At 34.6% G+C, this 21,088-nt stretch overlaps 1 protein-coding gene across 1 annotated transcript in view; it reads right to left on the bottom strand.

The window, feature by feature from the left end:
* STXBP3 (syntaxin binding protein 3) overlaps positions 1–18,087 on the bottom strand; it is a 47,190-nt gene extending 29,103 nt beyond the window's left edge. Inside the window, exons 1-5 of the mRNA XM_039841037.1 lie at positions 17,929–18,087; positions 7,281–7,330; positions 6,621–6,702; positions 3,529–3,605; positions 873–951 (exon numbers count right to left, since the gene is read on the bottom strand). Of these exons, the coding sequence (XP_039696971.1) occupies positions 873–951; positions 3,529–3,605; positions 6,621–6,702; positions 7,281–7,330; positions 17,929–17,977 (337 nt within the window). The 5' untranslated portion in view covers positions 17,978–18,087. The remainder of the gene's footprint in view (positions 1–872; positions 952–3,528; positions 3,606–6,620; positions 6,703–7,280; positions 7,331–17,928) is intronic.
* Between the last annotated feature and the right edge of the window lie 3,001 nt (positions 18,088–21,088).

Here is a 21,088-nt window from a genome sequence, read left to right as displayed (position 1 = left end):
GTTCTGGACCTTGGAGCCCATTTTTTCCTTCCTCCTTTTACCTGCTTATAGTTCCATTAAATCTAGGTTGGAATATTAGCCATTGGCTCATAGTGTCTTTTAACAAGAAGTTCTTTAGCCTCAAGATTCCTTAAGATAAAAAAGGCCTTCACATTCATTAAATTCTATCAATTACATAAACATGAATTTCTATATAATAAGGTTATCTAGATGACAAATACTTATGTATGACATTTAAAAAAATGCAAACTCCTACTAGGCATAACATAAATATTAACAGGAAAAATAATATACTACTTAAAAGAATGTATCTCTAACAGCTGAGACCAAGGCCTAACTTAGACGAATGGCATTTTTATTTTGCAGTGTAATTAGATAAGATATAACATAACATAGAATTACATGTCTCTGTACTTCTGATTCTCATTTAGCTGCTTTCTATTTGAACATATGGCACAGTAAGAGAAATATGATAGGTTTTCTCCCTTAGTATTTGTCAAACAGATGGTACTTTCTTCAGTGCCCTCCCAAAGGGTCTTATTTTTTATTATATAATCAAATCCCCAATTGAAACTTTAAAAAAGAATTCTTCCTGTCACCAGCATGGGTTTGAGAGATAGCCCTCTCCACACGCCCCTGCTGCAACCCTGTAGACCAGCAAAAATGACTACTTTTTAAACTGGTCTGGAATGATTGCTTTTAATTTTCTATCATCTTAACATGAATTAGGATACATATGATCTTATATTTTTAGAGTCTTTCTAACCTGATTAGAATAGAAAGTCATTAGTATTGGACTAGTACTATAAGAATTAGATACCTTATAATTAATAGGGTTTTATATAATGAATGACTTTTACAAAGCTACTTACAGTCAGTGAAGTATATATACGCTGCTTTATATTTGTTCTCCGATTTACTTGCAAAGTCACGTAAAAAACAGTCTACAGACTTAAAGAAAATTAGGTGTTAATATACATTTTAGCAAATACTAATTTAAATATGCTAGCTTTTGAAATAAGATTACTTTATTTCAATGATAAAATAAAAACTTAACTGTCTAAAAGTTTAATTTATAAATTTATTTTTAAAGATGTTGTCTAGCCAGTGATAGGTAGAAACATGATAAGTATTAAGGTAACACATGTGAACAAAGTACTGTTTTGAGGAAACCTAGGTATGATCTATTAACTAGGAAGCTGCAGCAACATGGAAGACAAGACCGCTGGAAGACAACAGACCAAGGAACTAACAAGTCAACAAACATACTGGAAGCGTTATCTACATGAATACTGAAACCACTGAGACTATGACTGGAGAAGTAATGAAGAGAGTCATAGTGAACTAGGAGCTAAAAATGTCAAGAGATTAGAATGAAAACCTTAAAGATTGGTAGAAGACTGCAAGGAGAAAAAGGAAATATAGACTGGTAGTATATGACTCAATACTGCCAGTTTTCAAGATACAAAGGTCTGGAAGCAAAAAAATAAGAATAAAGAATTTAATTCTCTCTCCTTCACCTGTTTCTTTTTCTCCTTCAAACTGACAACAACATGTCTGTTAGATTTCACAGATCTATCCTGCAAGTAAGTCTCTTTCCCCCTATGATTTCCAGGGATTTTTTTTTTTTGCTTTGAGATATTCCACCTTGATACTCTATGCTATTAATTCAAATTTCAGTAGTGATTATCCTCTTCTTCAATTAACTGTTCAACTAAGAAATAACACTTTTGAGCATCAGAAAGGTTTTTATGCTGTACTAGACTCTCCTGATGTGTCCCATTTTTCTGTTCAGGTTGTCCTCCTTTTCTCCAAGCAGCTGCATTTTGCTAGATGCATGTTTTCTTTATTCTTACTGAACTTCCTCTCTCTCTAGTCACTTGACCCACTTAGATGTGTGGTGGCTTTTCTTTGTCAACTTCCTTGGGGTTTAGATTTAGTTGCTGGAGTTTCCTAAACAGAGGCAGTTTCACAGATGAGGAAGGCAAAGTGGTTTTCCCCCAGAGGGCTACGGGTACAAAGCAGAGACCACCAGCGATTTTCTGACACACCCTACTGATCTTTCCCCAGGGATTCACAAATCTCTTACAGCCAATCTCTTCCTGAAATCTGTCATTTTATGATTCTTGCCTGAGAACTATCTGATCTGATCTCCAGGTGCTTACTTAGCTCCTGAGGGAGGAAGTGTCATATCAGGTTTCTCTACCAGTGCCAAGGAGCCCAAGGCCTTGCTTATACCCAGAGGTCTGTGCAACCCAACAGGTAATTGACTAAGAACAGGAAGAGGATCTAGTTGGTTGTGGTAGAAAAAGGAGTCACATTCAGGTACCATTTTCTTGGAATCCTCTGATCCTTTACTGAATATATAATTTTGTATCCTGCTTTTGTCACTTATCATTAAAAAGGAACTTTTCCGTAGATCATTAAAATTTCCTAGAAATCTCATTTCCCAAGGCCACATGGCCTTTCATACCATTGTTTTTTAATGCTAAGAATTTAGCATTGGATTTTTTTATTGAAAGGATTTAATTTGACCATTTGATTATTTTACAATAAACTTGAAGATATAGACCATTTTAAAGTTCTTGATAAAGTATGGCAAATTATTTTCCAAAAAGGCTGTGTCAATCTATAGTCTCACTAGCTATATAGTTTCTGCTCCATTACCCACTGATAGCTAGAATATGAGATAGATATATATACATATATATATATATATATATATATATATCCCTCTGCCAATTTAGTAGGTGAAAAATGGTGCCTTTACCTTGTATTTTTTCCCATCATGAATTTTATCTTATGATGATATTATAAATAATATATAAAATGTTAAAACCCACCAGCAGTCAATCTGTAGAGAGTAAATAGTGAATATCTGGGTTTTTCCTACTGTTTTACCAGTTAGAAGAAATGAAACTGGAATTGCCAAGTTAACATTCTAGGTGAGAACAAGCCAAAGGATGTGCTACAAAATGCACTATCAGCTATTGTACTGAATAAAAGAATTTGATATCTTATATGGCTCTGAAAGTTTGGCTTTAAGTATGAGTTAAATCATGGTTAGATTATAAACTAAAGAAATTCCTTTGACACAAAAAAATATATATACACGCCTGCATATATACATACATGTGTGTGTACATATAGATGACTGTATGACATAGAGAAGTTACCATGATAAATAAAGGATTAATCCAAGATTGTTTAAGTACATTTCCATCTTCTCAAAAATTATGGTTGAATAGGAACTGCATGAGTAACGAATTACTCAAAGAAACTCTAACACTTTATACAATTAAATTCTTCTTTCACATAAGGAGGAGACAGAAATTTTTTCACTTACATATTCTTATTGAGAAGAGTGCAAATGAAACAAAATTCTAACACAGAAAAACTTTCCTAAGCCAACTAGTTTATGGAACTATTCTTCTAATAAAGGGTATTTTATTTAACTTTTCTGTGAGAAAATCATGTTAATTGTGCAAATATTGAAAAACATACTTTTTAAAGATTCAAAATACTCACTTTTGATGTTGGAGAGATAAAATAAAGAGCCTTCATTTGTCTGACAGGTTCTCGATTCTTATAAATGTTCTCCACAACTAATAAAAAAAAAATCATGTTATCTAACCAAATATTTATACACTTGAAACAAATTTTAAATAATTTTTACTGTGCTCATTTATAATAATACAAAAACATATTTACATATCTTGGGTTTACATTTTTTGTCTTCATTTGATAAATTGAAAAAAACTAAACATGTGTCTTCCCCAAGGCTAACCTCTGGCCTAAGTGCTCATTATGAGAAAAAAAGATAAAGCAGTTATTCCATAGTTAGGTCTATCAGCATAAGCAATCAACATGCCATGAAGAAACCAAGAAAATGTATTCAAAATTAAAATATGTATTTCTTTTAAAAAATACTCTACTATAATAATAGCAAATATGTACCAGATACAGGGTTAAGCACTTTATGTGAATTATCTGTTTAACCTCATAATAACTCTGTAAGTATTTTACAAATGTGGAAACCAAAGCTAAAAGAATTCAAGTAACTTGTCTAAGTTAAACAGATAAAAAGTGCAACAGACAGGATTCCAACCCAGATATGTCTAGCTCCAGAGCCCAAGTTTTTAACTATAGTACTATAATATTCTTTAAATAAATGGCCAATTTACTCTTATTCTTTTAAAACCATACATTAATATTATAAGGTATTTTTTCAACAAAATATCACCATACTTTATTCAATTTTATTTTTATTGTTGAAATTAAGTTTATAGAATTATCTAATATAAAACCAAGTGAATTTAAACTAGTAAACTAACTTGTCACATTATCTATTAATGCTATAATTGCAAAAAAACTAAAGTCTCATTCTACAAATCAAGAGAACCATCTTTTAAGATTCAGGACTCATGTTGGTGAGGGATCCAGAAAAAATTAAAAACATTAATCTGACATGCAAGGAGGCTATTTGGACTTTTCTTTTATATATGATGATACATTTTTCTCAATCCTAAATTTATGTTAGTATAGATTTATCAGTTTCCATCACGTAGGGTATCAAATAAGATTTCCAAGGAAATATTCAATTTTATTTTTACTCCATTCCCAACAACTGTAAATTTACCTTTAAACATTAAGGTTATATCTGTCTTAACTTACTTTTATTGCCTAATACTCAAAATGAAGTGTCTTATGGTCATTTATGCTATACATACTATTGTTTGGTGAATAATGTACATGGTAAAGTGTTGTGAAATATTCTGAAATGTCTGGTTAGCAACAGCAGAAAGTGCCATTTCTTCAATTCACTGAAAAGTGGACATCTATTAAATGATGGAAAAAGGAAAGGTTTTTATGATTATTCCTATAATAGTAACAAAGAAATAATCTTAATTATCAGTCTATTTTTTTAAAGGTTTTTACTTGACATTACTCCATTAAAGCAGCATCATATGTGCAATTTTTTCACATCTACTTTTTAAAGTCTAAGACACCACTGAATATTTTCACAAATGGCCTGAATGACAATGGAAAGTCTGATCACTGAACCCACCAATGCCAAATCTAACCGAGGGATTTTCAGGAGAGCTCATGTGGAACTCAAAAGGGCTGTGACAAGTTCAAGTTAGCAGATATGATTATGATTAAACCACAGTAAATGTAGCTGACTCTGGAGGGTCCTGAGAACAGTCCACAGCAATGTGCTGCTCTATGATATACAGTCCTATGAAATACTTCTCAAAAAAAAGCTTTCTGTCGTCAAATAAGTTTTCCAAAAACCTGAATGCTATACCTGTACCCAGGAGATCCACATATACACTAGCATATAAAAAACTTCAAAAAAGTCCTAAAGAAACCTGTTTTTGCTTGTTTAATGCGGCTGCCCAAGCTTACTTGGTCACAGAATCCTTTCCTTGAAAAATATCTATCAACACTGAACACACAATAAAAAAAAAATGCTCTACAAAAATTCAGTAAAATCTCCTTACAGTGCAAAATGGTTTTGTAGTTTCACAGTATTCTCACACATGTTATCCAATGGTTCTGACTCTAGCTGCACATCAGAATGACCTCTGAGAACTTAAAAAACTTAAGCGGCTTAACCGATATTACACTTATTCAATAGTAGAAGAATCAAGGCTTTAATCATGCAATTTCTAGTTTAGAGCGTTTTCCACTGCAGGTCATAAAGACTTCAAATTGAATATGTAATTAACAATAAAAGATTATTTGTAAATATCCTAAAGAAAGTAAAAATTACTTAAATTTTTGTAGATAATCTTCCCACTGTATACATTGCTAAGGCTTTCTTGAAAATACTGGGTATATTTTTGAACCTCACAAGTTAGAAGTGACAGAAGGTACATATACATCAGGATCCAAAATACAAAAGAATTAATTTGACTCTGAGTAGCAGTTTCTCATTACAAATGGGATACTTAATATGTCTTTAAAGAGTTGTTATGAAGATCAAATTTAAATAAATGAGTTAAAGAATTATGACTTAAGGATGATAATGTTATTAAGATATTGGTATTTTCCCCAAAAGATAAGAGAGATTAAAATCTCATTGACACAATCCTGCCTAATGGAAGATGCATGATTGTTTTTCATAATTCCATATTAAAGCTGATTTAAATTTATAATTCATTGCCTCATTTCTAAGTAATAAAGAGAAACAAAGTTAAAATTATACACTTGTAAAAATGTATAAAAATTGACTTTATGACATAAATCTTACTATTTGAAAGCAATACATGTAAAGCACAAACATTAACCAAAACACTGAGGTAAACTTAGTGCATCAACATACAAAATCATAACAAAAATGTAAGAGTAAAAAATCTGCAAAATAAACTCAATAAGGCAATTTACTTAATCTTGGTTAGGGGCATATAATTATATGTCTCAGTTGAGAAAGAAAACCCCAAGTTACAGAGGTTATTCTGAAGATTCAAAGAGAAAAGAAGAATGCCCAGTGTAATTATTAAGGCTAGTTAAAAAAATAAAACATAACCCCCTCAGAAACAAAATTACTAACTAAAATTTATTACTACTCCAACCACTTCCAATCATAATAAAAAAATCTTCATGGTGACACTTACCAGTTATACCCTCTGCCAGAAGGTCAGTCATTTTGCAACATGATGCCAAAAGCTTAGTGGTAAATTCATCTAAAAGCATTATCTTAAAATAAATATATTAAGAAACAGTATAAGCATCTGATTCTAAGAATTCACAAAAGACAGAATTTAATCTATTAAGCCTACTCAAACTTATAAATCTTTTATAACATAAAATTAAAATGCCAATAGGCAAAATTATCTTATCTTTTAACTTGCATTACCTAGAGATTATTTCTCAATATATGTACATCTAGTATTATACATAAGTGAATAATACGAGTTCTTGTCCATTTTGAAGAACTTGTTCATTTTAAATGTTATGTTTAACATCAAATTTTCTTAGAATTATGTCGCTTGTAAAATAATATTAATTGTTCCAAGCACTGTTCTAAACATTTTACATAGCTTAACACATTTATTATTAACAACTACCCTATGAGGTACTGCCATCCCCATTTTAAAGACAAGGAAATGGAGGCAGAGAGAGGTCAAGTAATTTGCCCAAGAAGCCACAGCTATCAAGTGATGAAGTTAGGATTTGAACATAAGCAATATGGTTCCAGACCCTATACTCTTACAGAAGTAAGATAAAAACAAAATATAAAGTCCTCAATATAAGGGCAAATATGCAAATTCTACCTTCCATTCGTCTTCTTTCTTGCAGTCATCAAACACTGCTGATTTTATCTCTGAAAAAAAACAAAAGATTTAGAAATCTTAAACAGCATTAAAAAAATAAACAATAAAAATATAGAAATATAATAATAGAATAACTATTTAAAAGATCCAAGATGGTTAAGGAAATATCCAATTTGAAAATCTGCTAAGCTACATAAAAAAACACTTACACTTGTTAAAACTCTATGTAAAATTCCAGTTCTCTTTAATACCTGACCTATATGGTACATTTAAACTAATTATTTTTAAACTTTTGAGAATAAGAGTATATAATAAAAAAGGCTAATATATTTAAGTATATAAACATTATCTGGAAAATATTTCTGAAAGTATTATCTGATTTGTTCTTCCCTATTCTACTTAAATCCCAAGTAAGCAAGATGAAAACAAAAAAACTCACAGGAAAATCCCTAACTAGCCCATTGCTAAATTACATCTGATCGTCAAAACTGGATAAATACTCTTCTTCTAAATTTACAACATTATAATTCTCAACAATATATAACACAGCATTAGGATACAAACATATAATGTTCAGACTTGATTTGTAATCAATAATTATTAATATGTTCCTTGCAATGATTTATTTCCCACATTTACTAGGTTTTACTAATTTTCAATTAATTTTGAAAACTGTAGTACTGTGTAATATGTAATAAACAAAATACAATTAAAATGTAAATTATAGTAACTGTCTTTAGTTCTGAGTGAAATGAGATGTTTATATAATTAACTTAAAATTTTCTATTTCTTAATTTATAATTAAGTTAATGCTTTTGGTAATTTACTATCAAGTTTTTGACATCATATTAAAGAAGAACATGTTCAAGCTGAGGGTCTATTTAATAAGGGTTATTTACCATAAGAATTGTAACCTAGAAGGTTTCACTATGATCGAGGAAGGTTTGAAAGTGTTAAGAAATGTTAGTTAAAGTGCTTATATGTTTGCAGGAAGATTATAATATATGAGAATTTTGGCAAAAGCCTGAAATATTTAACCGCAATTTGAGCCAAAAGCACTGGTTTCTAGTACTCTACAAGCAAAGATGAAGGATTTTCTCAGGCAGAGTTCAGACCCTGAAATAATATGCTACTTCCCTTTCTAAGTTTTCTTTATTCCTGTATACTTCAACCAAGCTAAAAATCAAAGACATTTTGCTTGTTTTTACCAGATTTGTTTCTTTCTCTTAAGAAATGAATGCTAATGGAATTTATGATGGAATAGACTAAAAAGTTCCCTAGGCAGAACTAATATCATTATTCTTTAAAACCTTAGAAACTACACTGTCCTATATGGTAGAAACTAGTCACATGTGGCTATTGGGCACTTGAAATGTGGCTAGCCTGACTAGGACATCCTTAAGTATAAAATACACATCGGATGTTGAAGTCTCTGTACAACAACAAAAAAAAGGGAATGTAAAATATTATTTTTCCTATTGATTACATGTTCAAATAATAATCTTGGATATATCAGGTTTAACAAAATACACTGGTGAAATTATTTCATCTGTTTCTTTTTACTTTTAAAAAATGTGGCTACTAGAAAAAATTACATATGTGGCTTGCATTATATTCCTACTGGATAGTGCTGCCTTAGAATCTGAGGATACCTAAACAGTCAGCGAGTATAAGCATCTTGAAAATAAATGATAACAAGTTTTGTGAATAGATATTATGGGCATCCATGAAAAGTGATATGGTCACACATAGGGTATGTTTGGAGAGGAGTCAAAGGAAAACACATCAACTAATATTACAGAACAAAAAAAGTATTTCCTCTAAATATTAATGAAAAGTATTTGACCTCATGTACATTTCTCTAGCACCCTAAATATGGATATATCCTAAGACTCTATTCTCTAACCTTTACTCTGCTTGCTCTACACTCTTCCTCAGAGACATATTCATCATCAAAGTTTCATCTATCAGATCAGTCCTTCAATTTCTTTCCCCAACTTTACTGAGATATAACTGACATATAACATTATATAACTTTATAGTATACAATGGGATCTGGTATACATATATCGCAATATAATTACCACCTTAGTGTTAGTTAACACTTCCTTCACCTCACATAACTACCATTTCTTTTTGGGGGTGAGCATTTAAGTTATACTCTCTTAGCAACTTTCAAGTACATAGTACAGTACTGTTACCTATAATCACCATGTTGTGCGTTAGATGCCTACAACTTACTCATCTTCTAACTGGAAGTCTGTACTTTTTGATGAGCTTCCCCTCATTTCCCCCAACCCCCTGCAGTCCTTCGATTTCCCACAAACCTTAGAGCCCGTCTCTCCTTGGAATTCATTCAACTACACAATACAGGTTTAAGATTCTACATGCCTACATGTCTCAAACTCAGGTTACAGTTCCCATAAAATTGCTCTAAATGTCTCTATTTGAGTTTTGTCATTTTCTTAGTCATAGTCTTTGGCTACTTCCTCCTCCCCCATATCTAGTCATTAGGCATTATTGACCATTCTTTCTGGTGACTGTCACCAGTATTACCTTAATTCTCATCATCTTTCACTTAACTTCTGCTGTACATAGTCTCCTATCTGGATTTCCTGCTTTCCGCCTCCAACCCATTTGCCTTTTCAATCAATCCATTGTTCACACTGCAGTCAGTTATCTTCCTGAAACACAACCCTTTGTTTACATTAACACCCACCTCAAAATTCTTTCAAATGCTCACTCTTTCCTACAGAATAAAACCTATACTCTACTATTCAACATTCTCCACCAACTGCCCTCTATCTTCTCTGCAAACTGATCTTCCACCAACCCAAATGCTACCCAAATAATGACTCGTTAATAGTGACTCCCCTATTTTTGCTCATTCTGTTTCTCCTATAGGCAAACAGTGAGGTGAAAACACTGAAGGGAACAATAAGAGAACTGACAAAGTAGTGCACAGCATCAACAACTATCTTAAATCACAGAGAAACTATTAATAAACCTGAAAATAAAATGCAAGAGAAACTTACTTGTCTGGAAAACAGAAAATAATCTATGAATAAGAGTTTTTAAGGAAACACACAAAGCCTAGCATAATTAAGGAAATTGTATAAATCATAACTGAGGAAATAAGGGGAAAAAAATGCCAGTAATAAAAAGATAATCTCATTATGGACCTAGAGAAGGTCTCTCTTCTGTCTCTGCTCTTCCTTCTCTAATCCCATGGCTTCCATGACCACCTACATGCTGTACCTTAAATCCAGATCTCGAATTCAGCTCCCATTTCTGAGATTTCTATCTCCAAATGCCTACTGGATACAACTTGCACTTGAAATTCACTGTGTTGTAAACCTTTACTATTTTTTCCCTCAAAAATTATTCCTTCTCTTTACCTTTATTAATAAACAGCATTACCCACTATCTGGTCTCCCAGACCTGAATCCTAGTCTAGGATGACTCTCCCCCAGCCAAAATCCTATTGATTCTACCTAAATCTCTCTCATATTTTCATCCATCTTCTCCCCTCTATTGCTTTTACCTTCTCTCTTGGACTCAACACAACACCCAGTCTCTTCTCATTTACACCCCAAGTGCATACCCTCTTCTAACTTCTGAGTTTTTCCCCAGTAATCAAATTATTTAAAAAATGAAATAGACACAGATGCTCTGTCACTTGTTTTTTTTTCACTAAATATACATCTTGGATATCCTCCATGTAGAATATAAACATAGATATAAATCATTCTTTTTAATAGCTACATAATATTCCTTAGGGCACACTATACATTATTTATTTATTCTCCTATATGACAGGTTATCATCTTGTTTCCATTTTTGCTACTATAATGTTGCATTGATAATCTTTTTATCTTTATTTACCATTACTTTTATTTCTGAAGCAGAGTTTCCCATAAGCGAAATGGCTGGCATCAAAAAATAGGTGTCTCTTCTTTTACCACACATTGTAAATGCTCTCTCAAAAGTTTCTAACAATTTACATTTCCATCGCCAGCTTCCCAACTACTGCATGATACCAATTACCCTAATTCTATCAAACTGATGGTTTAGAAAGTGTACCTTGTATTGATTTGCATTTCCCAGATTACCAGCCAGTCAAAAACAATCGACTGAATGTACTATAAATTACAAATCTGGAAACTGCCTTGTTTATATCCTTTACTCATTTTTCTATTGTCATTTATCTTTTACTTATCAATTTGTAGGTGCTATTTTTAAACCTTTATTTTCTATGTATGATCAGTATTTTCTTGACGTCTATAGTCTAGCTACTGATTTTGATAATGGTATCTTCTACCACACAGGAATTTACAATATTTTTATTTAATAAAATCTTTTCTTTTGTGGGATCTGGGTTACCAGTTAATTTTTAAAAATGTCTAACCCACATTATCCTTTATTTTCTCCAGATTTTATTTTACTTTTTACATTTTAGTTCTTTAATACATATTAAAAATTTATTTTTTATTTGCTAAAGTTGGACTAAGATCACATGCCTAAGTAAATAAAAGAGAAGCAAGGAACCATGATAAGCTGATGTCAGAGCAAAAAGCCTTGAAACAGAAAAAATTTGTCATTAAACAATAAAAATTTAATATTAAATATTTATGGCCTAAATAAAACAACATAAAAGAAAATTATGGCATAAGAAAAAACTATCAGGAATACAAGCAGAAATCAAGAAAACAAAATGAAGATCTAAAAAGTGGAATCATGGAGAATTCAAGCTGAAAAAAATGTAAAACTCATTGTTTATGTTAGCAAAATGAAATATACTCTGAAATGGAAACCAAGTCTTCCAACTATTAGTCCAATGAGGAAAAATAATAAACCAGGTTTTTATAACCAATGTATAATGACAATGTGTATGAAAATCAAAGAGCCAAAAGTAAAAAAACAGACTTGTAGGCCATAAATTTTCTCAGAAAACAAAAACATTCCTGATTATGATTCCAATAGATTCTGCCTACCTATAGAAACAAGATGACTACCAAGTTATTTGGTGAACAGGTAAAAATCTTTATAAAGGTAAACTTGGGGCCTGGGGCAGGGGCAAAAGCAATACTCATTAACGGTCCGTTGAATGAAAATGGACTGAATTGTGCATAGGAAAAACCACTTAGGGCTTTCAAGGTACACTGTTTAAAAATTGTATGAGTATAGTTCAGGTAACATTTTGTGATCACCATTTTCTCGCAATGATATGATATAGAATTCTTGATCATGTTAATTACAAAGCATATCATATAAATCAATTACAAAAAAATTTATGAAAGAACATACAAAAATTGAGGATTATTATAAGACTAACCACACATATACAAAGGCAAATACTAAAGAAGTTATTTCTAGGTAGAAATTTAGTAAATTCTGTATTTATTCTTAAAGAAAATACAATAAAAGGTCTGGAGGGTTTCTCTCTTAAACCTAAGAGTGTAAAGGTAAAAAGGCACCGTTACAAAATTATTTGATGGCAGTGTAAGTTAGAAAGGTAGTAACACTGAAGGAGAGGGTGGGACTGGGAAGGGTTATGAAGTGCCTGGACATGTTCTCTATCTTGATTTGGTGGCAGTTACACGGATAAACATTCATCCAGCTGTACACCTAGCAGTAGTGCACTTTACACTACCATTATACTTAACGAAATCTTAGTCATTTCTCTTCAAATAGAAACGAGAAAATGGCTTCCTTTCAGCATTGTTTTAATAGAGTCCCCAAAATGCTGGTGTCTTTTTGAGGAGAAAAAATCTTTCATCTTTAATGGCTCCCCAATGCCATTAAAGATAAATGTCTGACCACCTTTTAGTCTTCATCGCTCTATTTCTTGCAACAAGGAATTGTTTCCCGTTCCATAAACAGTCATGCACTTTCCTCATCTTTGGGCCTTGGCTCAGATTTCCTTCTGTCTGGCAAAATCCTACCACCTTTTAATGTCGTCTCCTCCTTGGAGTTTCCCCCGATCCATTCCCAGAGTGGATATACTTCCTTTTTCTTCTTTCTTTCCATAAAACTTTTTCATACTGCTCATAAGCACTTGGTACTTGTGTACCTGTCTTCTCCCACTGAATTGTGAATTTTAGGACATCAAAGAATATGCATCTAGAATAGTGTGCAGCACAGCATATATACTCCATATCGATTTTAAATGAATACATCACTGTGCAAATATCCAAACATTAAAAGAAAATTTTGCTCAACAAGATAAACTTAAAGAAGTGACCAGAATGAAAGACCTAGAAGACAAATAACTGATTAAAACAAAAACAAAACTGTATTTTATATATGCTTATATTTGCCCAGAAAACTTCTAGAATTTATAAAAAATCTAAGAGTGGGTGTCTGTGGAGAGGGATGCAGGGGGTCTGAGATGAGAGCAAAATTAACTTTATGTTACAACTTTTTATGCCATCAAAATTTTTTTTGCCACACCAAGGTATTTAATAATGATTAAAAATAATAATGATTAAAAATATTACTACAAAGACTATGAAGGAGCATGGAAAATATCTCAAGTGTTTAAAAAAGGAAGTCTCAAGATGACAAAAAATATTTTTAGCTCTATAAGGACTAAAAGGAAAATATGAAAAAAAAAAGCTTATGATTTAATATGCGAAGAATTGGCTCAAATACACTACTACTTTTATTTTCCCTAAAGTTTCCTCTAAAATATATGTTATGAATTACAGACATTAGATTGGACTATTATTTATAGACAAGAAAGAAAAGAGACTGCATTGAATAAGAGGAAAAAAGCAAGGTGGCCTAAACTTGCTTTGTGGTTATATACCATTGTTTTGTTGTGTGTTTTACAAATAAACTTCACTAAATTTTTAAAACATTTTATCAGTCATATTTTTGCAGTCACATCCCTGTAGCAAAAAGTAGTAAATAAGCAATACCAACCACTAGAAATTTTCACTGACTTTTAAGTATGGGGATTAGTTTGGTAAATAAATGTAGCCTTTTTAACACTCAAAATATTTTTTTAAAAGAGGGTTTTAAAGTAGTCCCTAAAGGCTGATTCCTTCTCATGTTTTAGGTCTCAGCTCAAATGTCACCTATTCAGAGAAACCTTTCCTGATCCACCTACCCACAGTAGCCCCTCTATATACCACAAACCGAAACAATCATGTTTATTCTGTTTTCATATTTTCTGTTATTTCCCAATGAATGTAAGCTTTCATTTGTGTGCCTTTGACTGCTGTATTCCCATAGGAATTAAATGAAATTTATTGAATAAATGGGGGACTTTAGGTAGCAAAAACTGATCTACTATTTACTTTCAACAAGCATTATTATCCATTGCATTCTGCTAGGGCCCGTTTTAAATTTAAAGCTCCAGAAGACACAATAATGGACCTATCTTCAAGAAGCTTATCAAGAGACTCCCATTAGGCAGTAGTGGGAAGTGTCATTTGAGAAAAATAAATTAAATGCTACAGAAACATAACAGGCTGGGTTAAAATGAGAAGCCACTAGGGAGGTAGTAGCCCATTTGAGCATAGACTTGGAGACTGACTAGAATTTGAATAGGTGAAGAATAGGGGTAAGGGGAGCATTTTAGACAGAGGAATTGGCATCAAAATATGGAGGTAGAAAATTTTAAGAGTTAACAGTATAGACTAGCCGAACGTCAAGATTATATGAGGGAAAAGTAGACAACAAGGTAGGTTGGGGTTGCAGGTCTTCAAAAGTGAACTGAGTCTTTGAAATAATCCTCAGGGAAGGGGCGAGGTTACAGGTCTTCAAAAGTGAACTGAGTCTTTGAAATAATCCTCAGGGAAGGGGCGGGGAGGTCTCTGCAAGTCTTCAGCCCTATCACAGCACAGTACTGTTACGGGAAAATTATTCTGCCAGTTATTGGCCAGGTGGACTGAAGTGAGAAAGAACAGTGGCTTAGAGGCTCAGTTGGGAGGTTACTGCAATACACTAGGCATAAAACGGGGCCCTGAACCGAGGTTTAAACGTTGCGAAAAGTAACACACAAGTCACATATTAACTCTGCAGCTAAAAGAACCGGGTGTGAATATTAAGTCTATATTTAATAGCTGTTATCAGGTTTAATTTGCATACTATATACAGCTAACCCTTGAATCAAGTAGGGGGTTAAAGGTGCCACCCCTACGCAGTTGAAAATCCATGTATATCTTTTGACTCCCCAAAAACTTAACTACTACAATTGTCTCTTGATATCCATGAGTGACTGGGTCCAGGATGATCCCCTCCAACACCCCAATCTCACACACAGATACCAAAATCCACAGATGCTAAAGTTCCCTATATAAAATGGAGTAGATCAACGCATACAGTCAGCTCTCTACATCCAGACTCTCAACTCTGGATTAAAAACAGTACAGGTATTTAATGAAAAAAAAAAATCCATGTATAAGTAGACTCAGGCAGTTCAAACCCATGTTGTTCAATTCAGTTGACTGTGTACAATGAAATGGTTTTCAGTATATTCAGAGTAGTGCACCCAGCACCATCATCAATTTTAGAACATGTTCATTGCTCCAAAAGAAAGATGTTCCCCTTAGCTAACATCCCGGCTTCTACCCATCCCCTCCTCACATAGGCAACCACTAATCTACTTTTTGTTTCTACAGTTTTGTCCATTCTGGACATGTAGTATAAATGGAGTCACACGATAGGCGATTCCGACTGGCTTTTTTCACTTGGCATCATTTTTTCAAGGTTCATCAAAGACTGTAGCATGTATCAGTATGTTATTCCTTTCTATTGCCTAAGAATATTCCATTGTGTGGACACACGTTATATTCATTAACGTCTGAGCTGTTTTAATTTTTGGCTATTTTGAAAAATGCAGCTATGATAATAGCTGTATCAGTTTTAACATGTCAAATAATTCTAAGTTTTAAAATATGCAGAGATCGCCTGGTACAGAGTAAATGTTCAAAAATATTAATTCTCTTCTCCCTACTTTGAGGGTAAATTGAAGGTTATTTAGCTTTCTACCCTGACCTAACTGTACCATCTTCAATTTAGCAAAACCTTTTCTCAGTTAAATGTATAATTTTCCAACCACTTAGATTACTTCATCATTTCTTTCTGTCACCTTTTGCTAACAGATTTTAAGAGACACCCCCTTCTCTCTCTCCCTACTTATCTCACTAAATGTTGAATGACTATCATATTGTCTTTCGGTTATGTTTCTATTACATAAGAAGTCAAAGAACTATTTTCTAACCCATATATTTCTTTCCTTTCATTCAGTCTCCTGTCTTCTTGATCTTACTGGGTATCCTGGTGCTACTTCAAGTTAACAGCAAAAACAGAAATTTTGTTATCACTGAACTCTCCCTCTCTAGACTGACATTAATATCATTAACCTTTTTTTTCTAATGCTAAGGACCATACATATCTTGGAAATTATTTTTAAACACAATTCGTTACCTGTTTTCATATAAATATATTTAAATGCCATTGTGATTTTAAGTCATTACCATATCTGAAAAGTCACCCCCGGAAATCTTGAAAAACAAAATGCCAACCTTATAATTATTCAATTTTTAAAAAGGTGTTATCATAACTTTATTTTTCCTTCTATTTATACACTTGGTTATGGTATATTAAGCACTATGCCAGTTACTGATTTGGAGTTTTAATTTTACATAAGGAACTCTAACTCCCGGAATTTTAACTCAGTCATTTCTGTTCTTTGCTCAGCAACATGGAGTCAGAAATACTAATTAGATGTCACTCCCTTTCCACAACTAGACCATAATTAATTTGCACTCAGCAATGCCAAACAATGGTGGTTCTTCCTGTTGGGTGGTTACATTCCATCTCTAACTTAGCAGACCTAGATTTGGAGCAACTCTTATGAAAAGTCAAAGATGATGTGGCAGAAAAGCATAACATCAGTAACCAATAAAGTACGGTAGAGTCCCAACAGTGGGGTGTGGCCCGGACAATGTAAAGGGAGAGAGAGGATGGTGCAGGTTGGCCCCGAAATTGAATCATTCCCGTGGTCCCTTCTCCAGAACTCTGTAGAAAGTGAGCACCTCTAGGAATAGAGAAAAGAAGGTGTGTTTAACAGTGAGGTTTTGTTTGTTTTTTTAAGGACAGACGTCGAAAACTATGGTTGTAAAACCCTCCTTGGTACTAACATGAATAAACAGAATAAGCAGCCTTGGGAAACTCAAGTGCGGGGACAAGGGGAGGGGGGATAAAGGAACACACTGCTCGGACCAGCTCGTCTCGGGTGGAGACATCGGCTGCTGGTGCGGGCACGGGGGACGCGGGGACCACCGCCGAGGGTCCGCGCCCGGGCGGCGAGAGCAAACGCCAGCGGGGCCGCTCACCCAGGGCGGAGGGCGGGGACCGGGGCCAGAGCCGCCCGCCGAGGGGAGAGGGTGCCCGGCCGAGGGAGAAGGCCGTCTTCCCGCACCCCGCCCATCCCCGGTGCCGGCAACAACTAGGGAAGGGAAGGAGAAAGAAGTCCCAACAGGGGCGTGGGTCCCGACGCAACACGCAACAAGTGCCCCCGGCGGCTCCCCAAGAGACTGCGGGTCTGGGGCAGGAAAGCAAGGCCGGCGCGGCGGCCTCCTGGCCTCTCTCTCTCTCTCTCACGCTCTCTCGGCCCCTGCCCCACCGCACTCACTCTGCCACACGACGCTCTTGAGCCCCCTTTCTGTCACCGGCGGCGCCATCTTCCCGACACTGCGGAGGAGCAGCCACTGCCTCCTGCTCGCAAAGTATCTTAGCTGGGAGAGGGGAGCTCGGGTGGCCCCGCCTCTGCACGGGGATTCCCGCCCACCCCTGGACGGAGGCTGCGTGGTGAGGGCGGAACCTCCGCGGGCGGCGGCGCGCCCCCTAGCGGAAGGCTGACTCAACGGAAGTTCCGTGTCCCCCGCCCCCGCACCTCAGAAAGTGAAGTCCTGCTGTTGGCCTGTGAACTTATGCTATCTTCTAAATTCAGAATTGTGCATCGAGTACATCGAGAAGGTACCCTGGCTTTGCAAAAGAATTCTTTACTCTGCAAAGCAATTTGTAACAGACTTCACTCAATATCCAGTTTAATAATGGAATGGAAAAATTCCCCTCCCAAAGTTTATTAATTTTCCAAGGACATAATAATTGTGTAGGGCTATGAGGTACACCTCCAGTGTGCCGAGAACTATGCATACTCAAAGTAATCAAAAGTTTTAAAAGCAAATAAAACAGACATATAGATGAAACAGAATAGAGAGCCCAGTAATAAAACCATGCCTGCATGGTCAATTAATCTATGACAAGGGAGGCAAGACTATACAATGGGTTAAGACAGTCTCTGGGCAAGGGAAATTAAAGAAAAACTAAACAAATGGGACTACACCAAACTAAGAAGTTTTTGCACAGCAAAGGAAACCATCAACGAAAACAAAAGATAACCTATTAAATGGGAGAAGGTATTTGCCAATGATACAGCTGATAAGGAGTTAATTTAAAAAGTCATACAAGTTAACCCCCAAATCACAAACAATCCAATTTAAAAACAGGCAGAGAGTTTGGACAAATATGGCAGAATGAGGGACGTCTCCAGATCGTTCTTTGAAACAACAAGCTGAACACCTAAAACTCAACAAAAAAACACCCAAACTGCACACCAGCACGTCTGAGCGTGGGATGTGTGCATAAGAGCTACCACAGGAAATCCTTGATCTCTCTTCCTTCTCTAAATTCCCTGTTTATTTCATGTTAATGTGTCCTTATCTTAAGCCTCCTTAAATTCTGTTTATATATCTCATATTCCTTTAATTTAAAGACTCTTGAGGGACCTGTCTTCTTTTTATATGTTGGGATACAAAACTATATGAAAACTTTCATATGCAGCTTACAAAATAATAAAATGAACAATTTGTCTGAAAAAAAAATGAGCAGAGTTCCTAACTAGACATTTCTCCAAACAGGACATAAAGATGGCCACCAGACATATGAAAAGATGCTCAATGTCATTACTCATCAGAGAAATGCAAGTTAAAACCACGAGAGACATCACTCACGCCTGTCAGAATGGTTGTCATCAATTAATCAACAAACAACGTGTTGGCGAGGATGTGAAGAAAAGGGAATCCTCGTGCACTGTTGGTGGGATCACAAATTGGTACAACCATGATGGAAAACAGTTTGGAGTTTCCTCAAAAAATTAACAATAGAACTATCATTTGACCCAACAATTCCACTTCTGGGTATTTATCCAAAAATATTCAAAACACTAATTCAAAAAGATATATGCACCCCTATGTGCATTCCAGCATTATTTACAATAGCCAATATATGGAAGCAACCTAAGTGTTCATCAAAAGACGATTGGATAACAAAGATGTAGTACTTAGATATAATAGAACATTCCTCAGCCATAAAAAAAAAACAACTTACCATTTGTAATAACATGGATGGACCTAGAGGGTATCATGCTAAGTGAAATACGTCAGACAGAGAAAAGACAAATACCGTATGATTTCACTTATATGTGGAATCTAAAGAACAAAATAAAACAGAAGCAGACTCACAGATTCAGAGAACAAACTGATGGTTGTCAGATGGAAGGAGGGTGGGGGGGTTGAGTAAAAAAGTTGAAGGGATTAAGAAGTACAAATTGGTAGTTTCAAAATAGTTACAGGGATGTAAAGTACAGCACAGGGTATATAGTCAATAATATTGTAATAACTATGGATGGTGTCAGTTGGGTACTAGACCTATTGGAGGGATCACTTTATAAGTTATGTAAACGTCTAACCACTATGCTGCACACCTGAAACTGATAAAATATTGAATGTCAAAAGTAATTGAAAAATTAAAAAAATAACATTTAAAAAAGCAAATGCCTTAGTGATGATGATATATATAAATAAACCAATAAAAGAATAATTATTTATTCACCAAACATAAATTAACATTCAAAATTGTATGAGTGGGGCTATTAATGCCTTAGGAGCCAGAGAATTATTTTTGAAAGTTGATTCCCAAAGGAGGTGATTTAAGCTCCGATTTAGAAAGTTTAGGCAGAGATCTATTTCCTGAGATGCGTCTTTTGAGACTTTAAATCAAAGCAACCATTCATGAGTTAGATCAGTTTAGTTACTGAGTGCCCCAATTCTGATGTAACCATCATACACACTGGCAGAAAGTAGACTTCCTTACAGAGATTTGCAAAGAACCAATGATTTAAATTTGAGTTGGTCACATAGGGAAGTGGAAATAGTTACTACTACTAATAATAATGGCTAGTATTTATTGAGTGCTTACTATATGCCAGGCACAATACTAGGTGGATCTCATTGACCCTCAAAGCAACCTTTACAGACAAGAAAACTGAGGCTTAGTGAATTAGGTAACTTGGGGATGCACGGCTAGCGGTAGAGTGGGAACAAGACTGAGGCTTGAGCTACACAGAAAGCACATAGAGAAGTCTGTGGGATAACCTGTGGTTTTCTTCTTTACAAGAGAAAAGGAAATGAAGAATAAGGACAGCCATAAAATGGTTCAAGTACAACATGTGACATTGCCGAAAACAACACAACAGGCCCAAAATGGAGTCACTTACACTAAGCACCATGTCACCAAACTGAGTCTTAATTATAGTTTCAAATCTCCCAAAAGTGGAAACTTAAACTGATCAGCACCTGTTAGATAATCCACCTCCTGCCATCCACTAAAGGAGAATAACCTTGCAAAAACCAATCAACCTTTTTTTTTTGCCAATATAACTTTCTTATTCCTGTTCCCTTCCTCCTATGAAAGGCTTTCATTTTGTACAGCTCCTTGGAGCGCCTTTCTAT

Source organism: Pteropus medius, unplaced genomic scaffold (genome assembly GCF_902729225.1).
Source record: "Pteropus medius unplaced genomic scaffold, Ma_sr-lr_union100, whole genome shotgun sequence".
Taxonomy (NCBI): Eukaryota; Metazoa; Chordata; class Mammalia; order Chiroptera; family Pteropodidae; genus Pteropus; species Pteropus medius.
The sequence above is the reverse complement of the archived record's forward strand: the minus strand, read 5'-3'. Positions and strand labels throughout refer to the sequence as shown.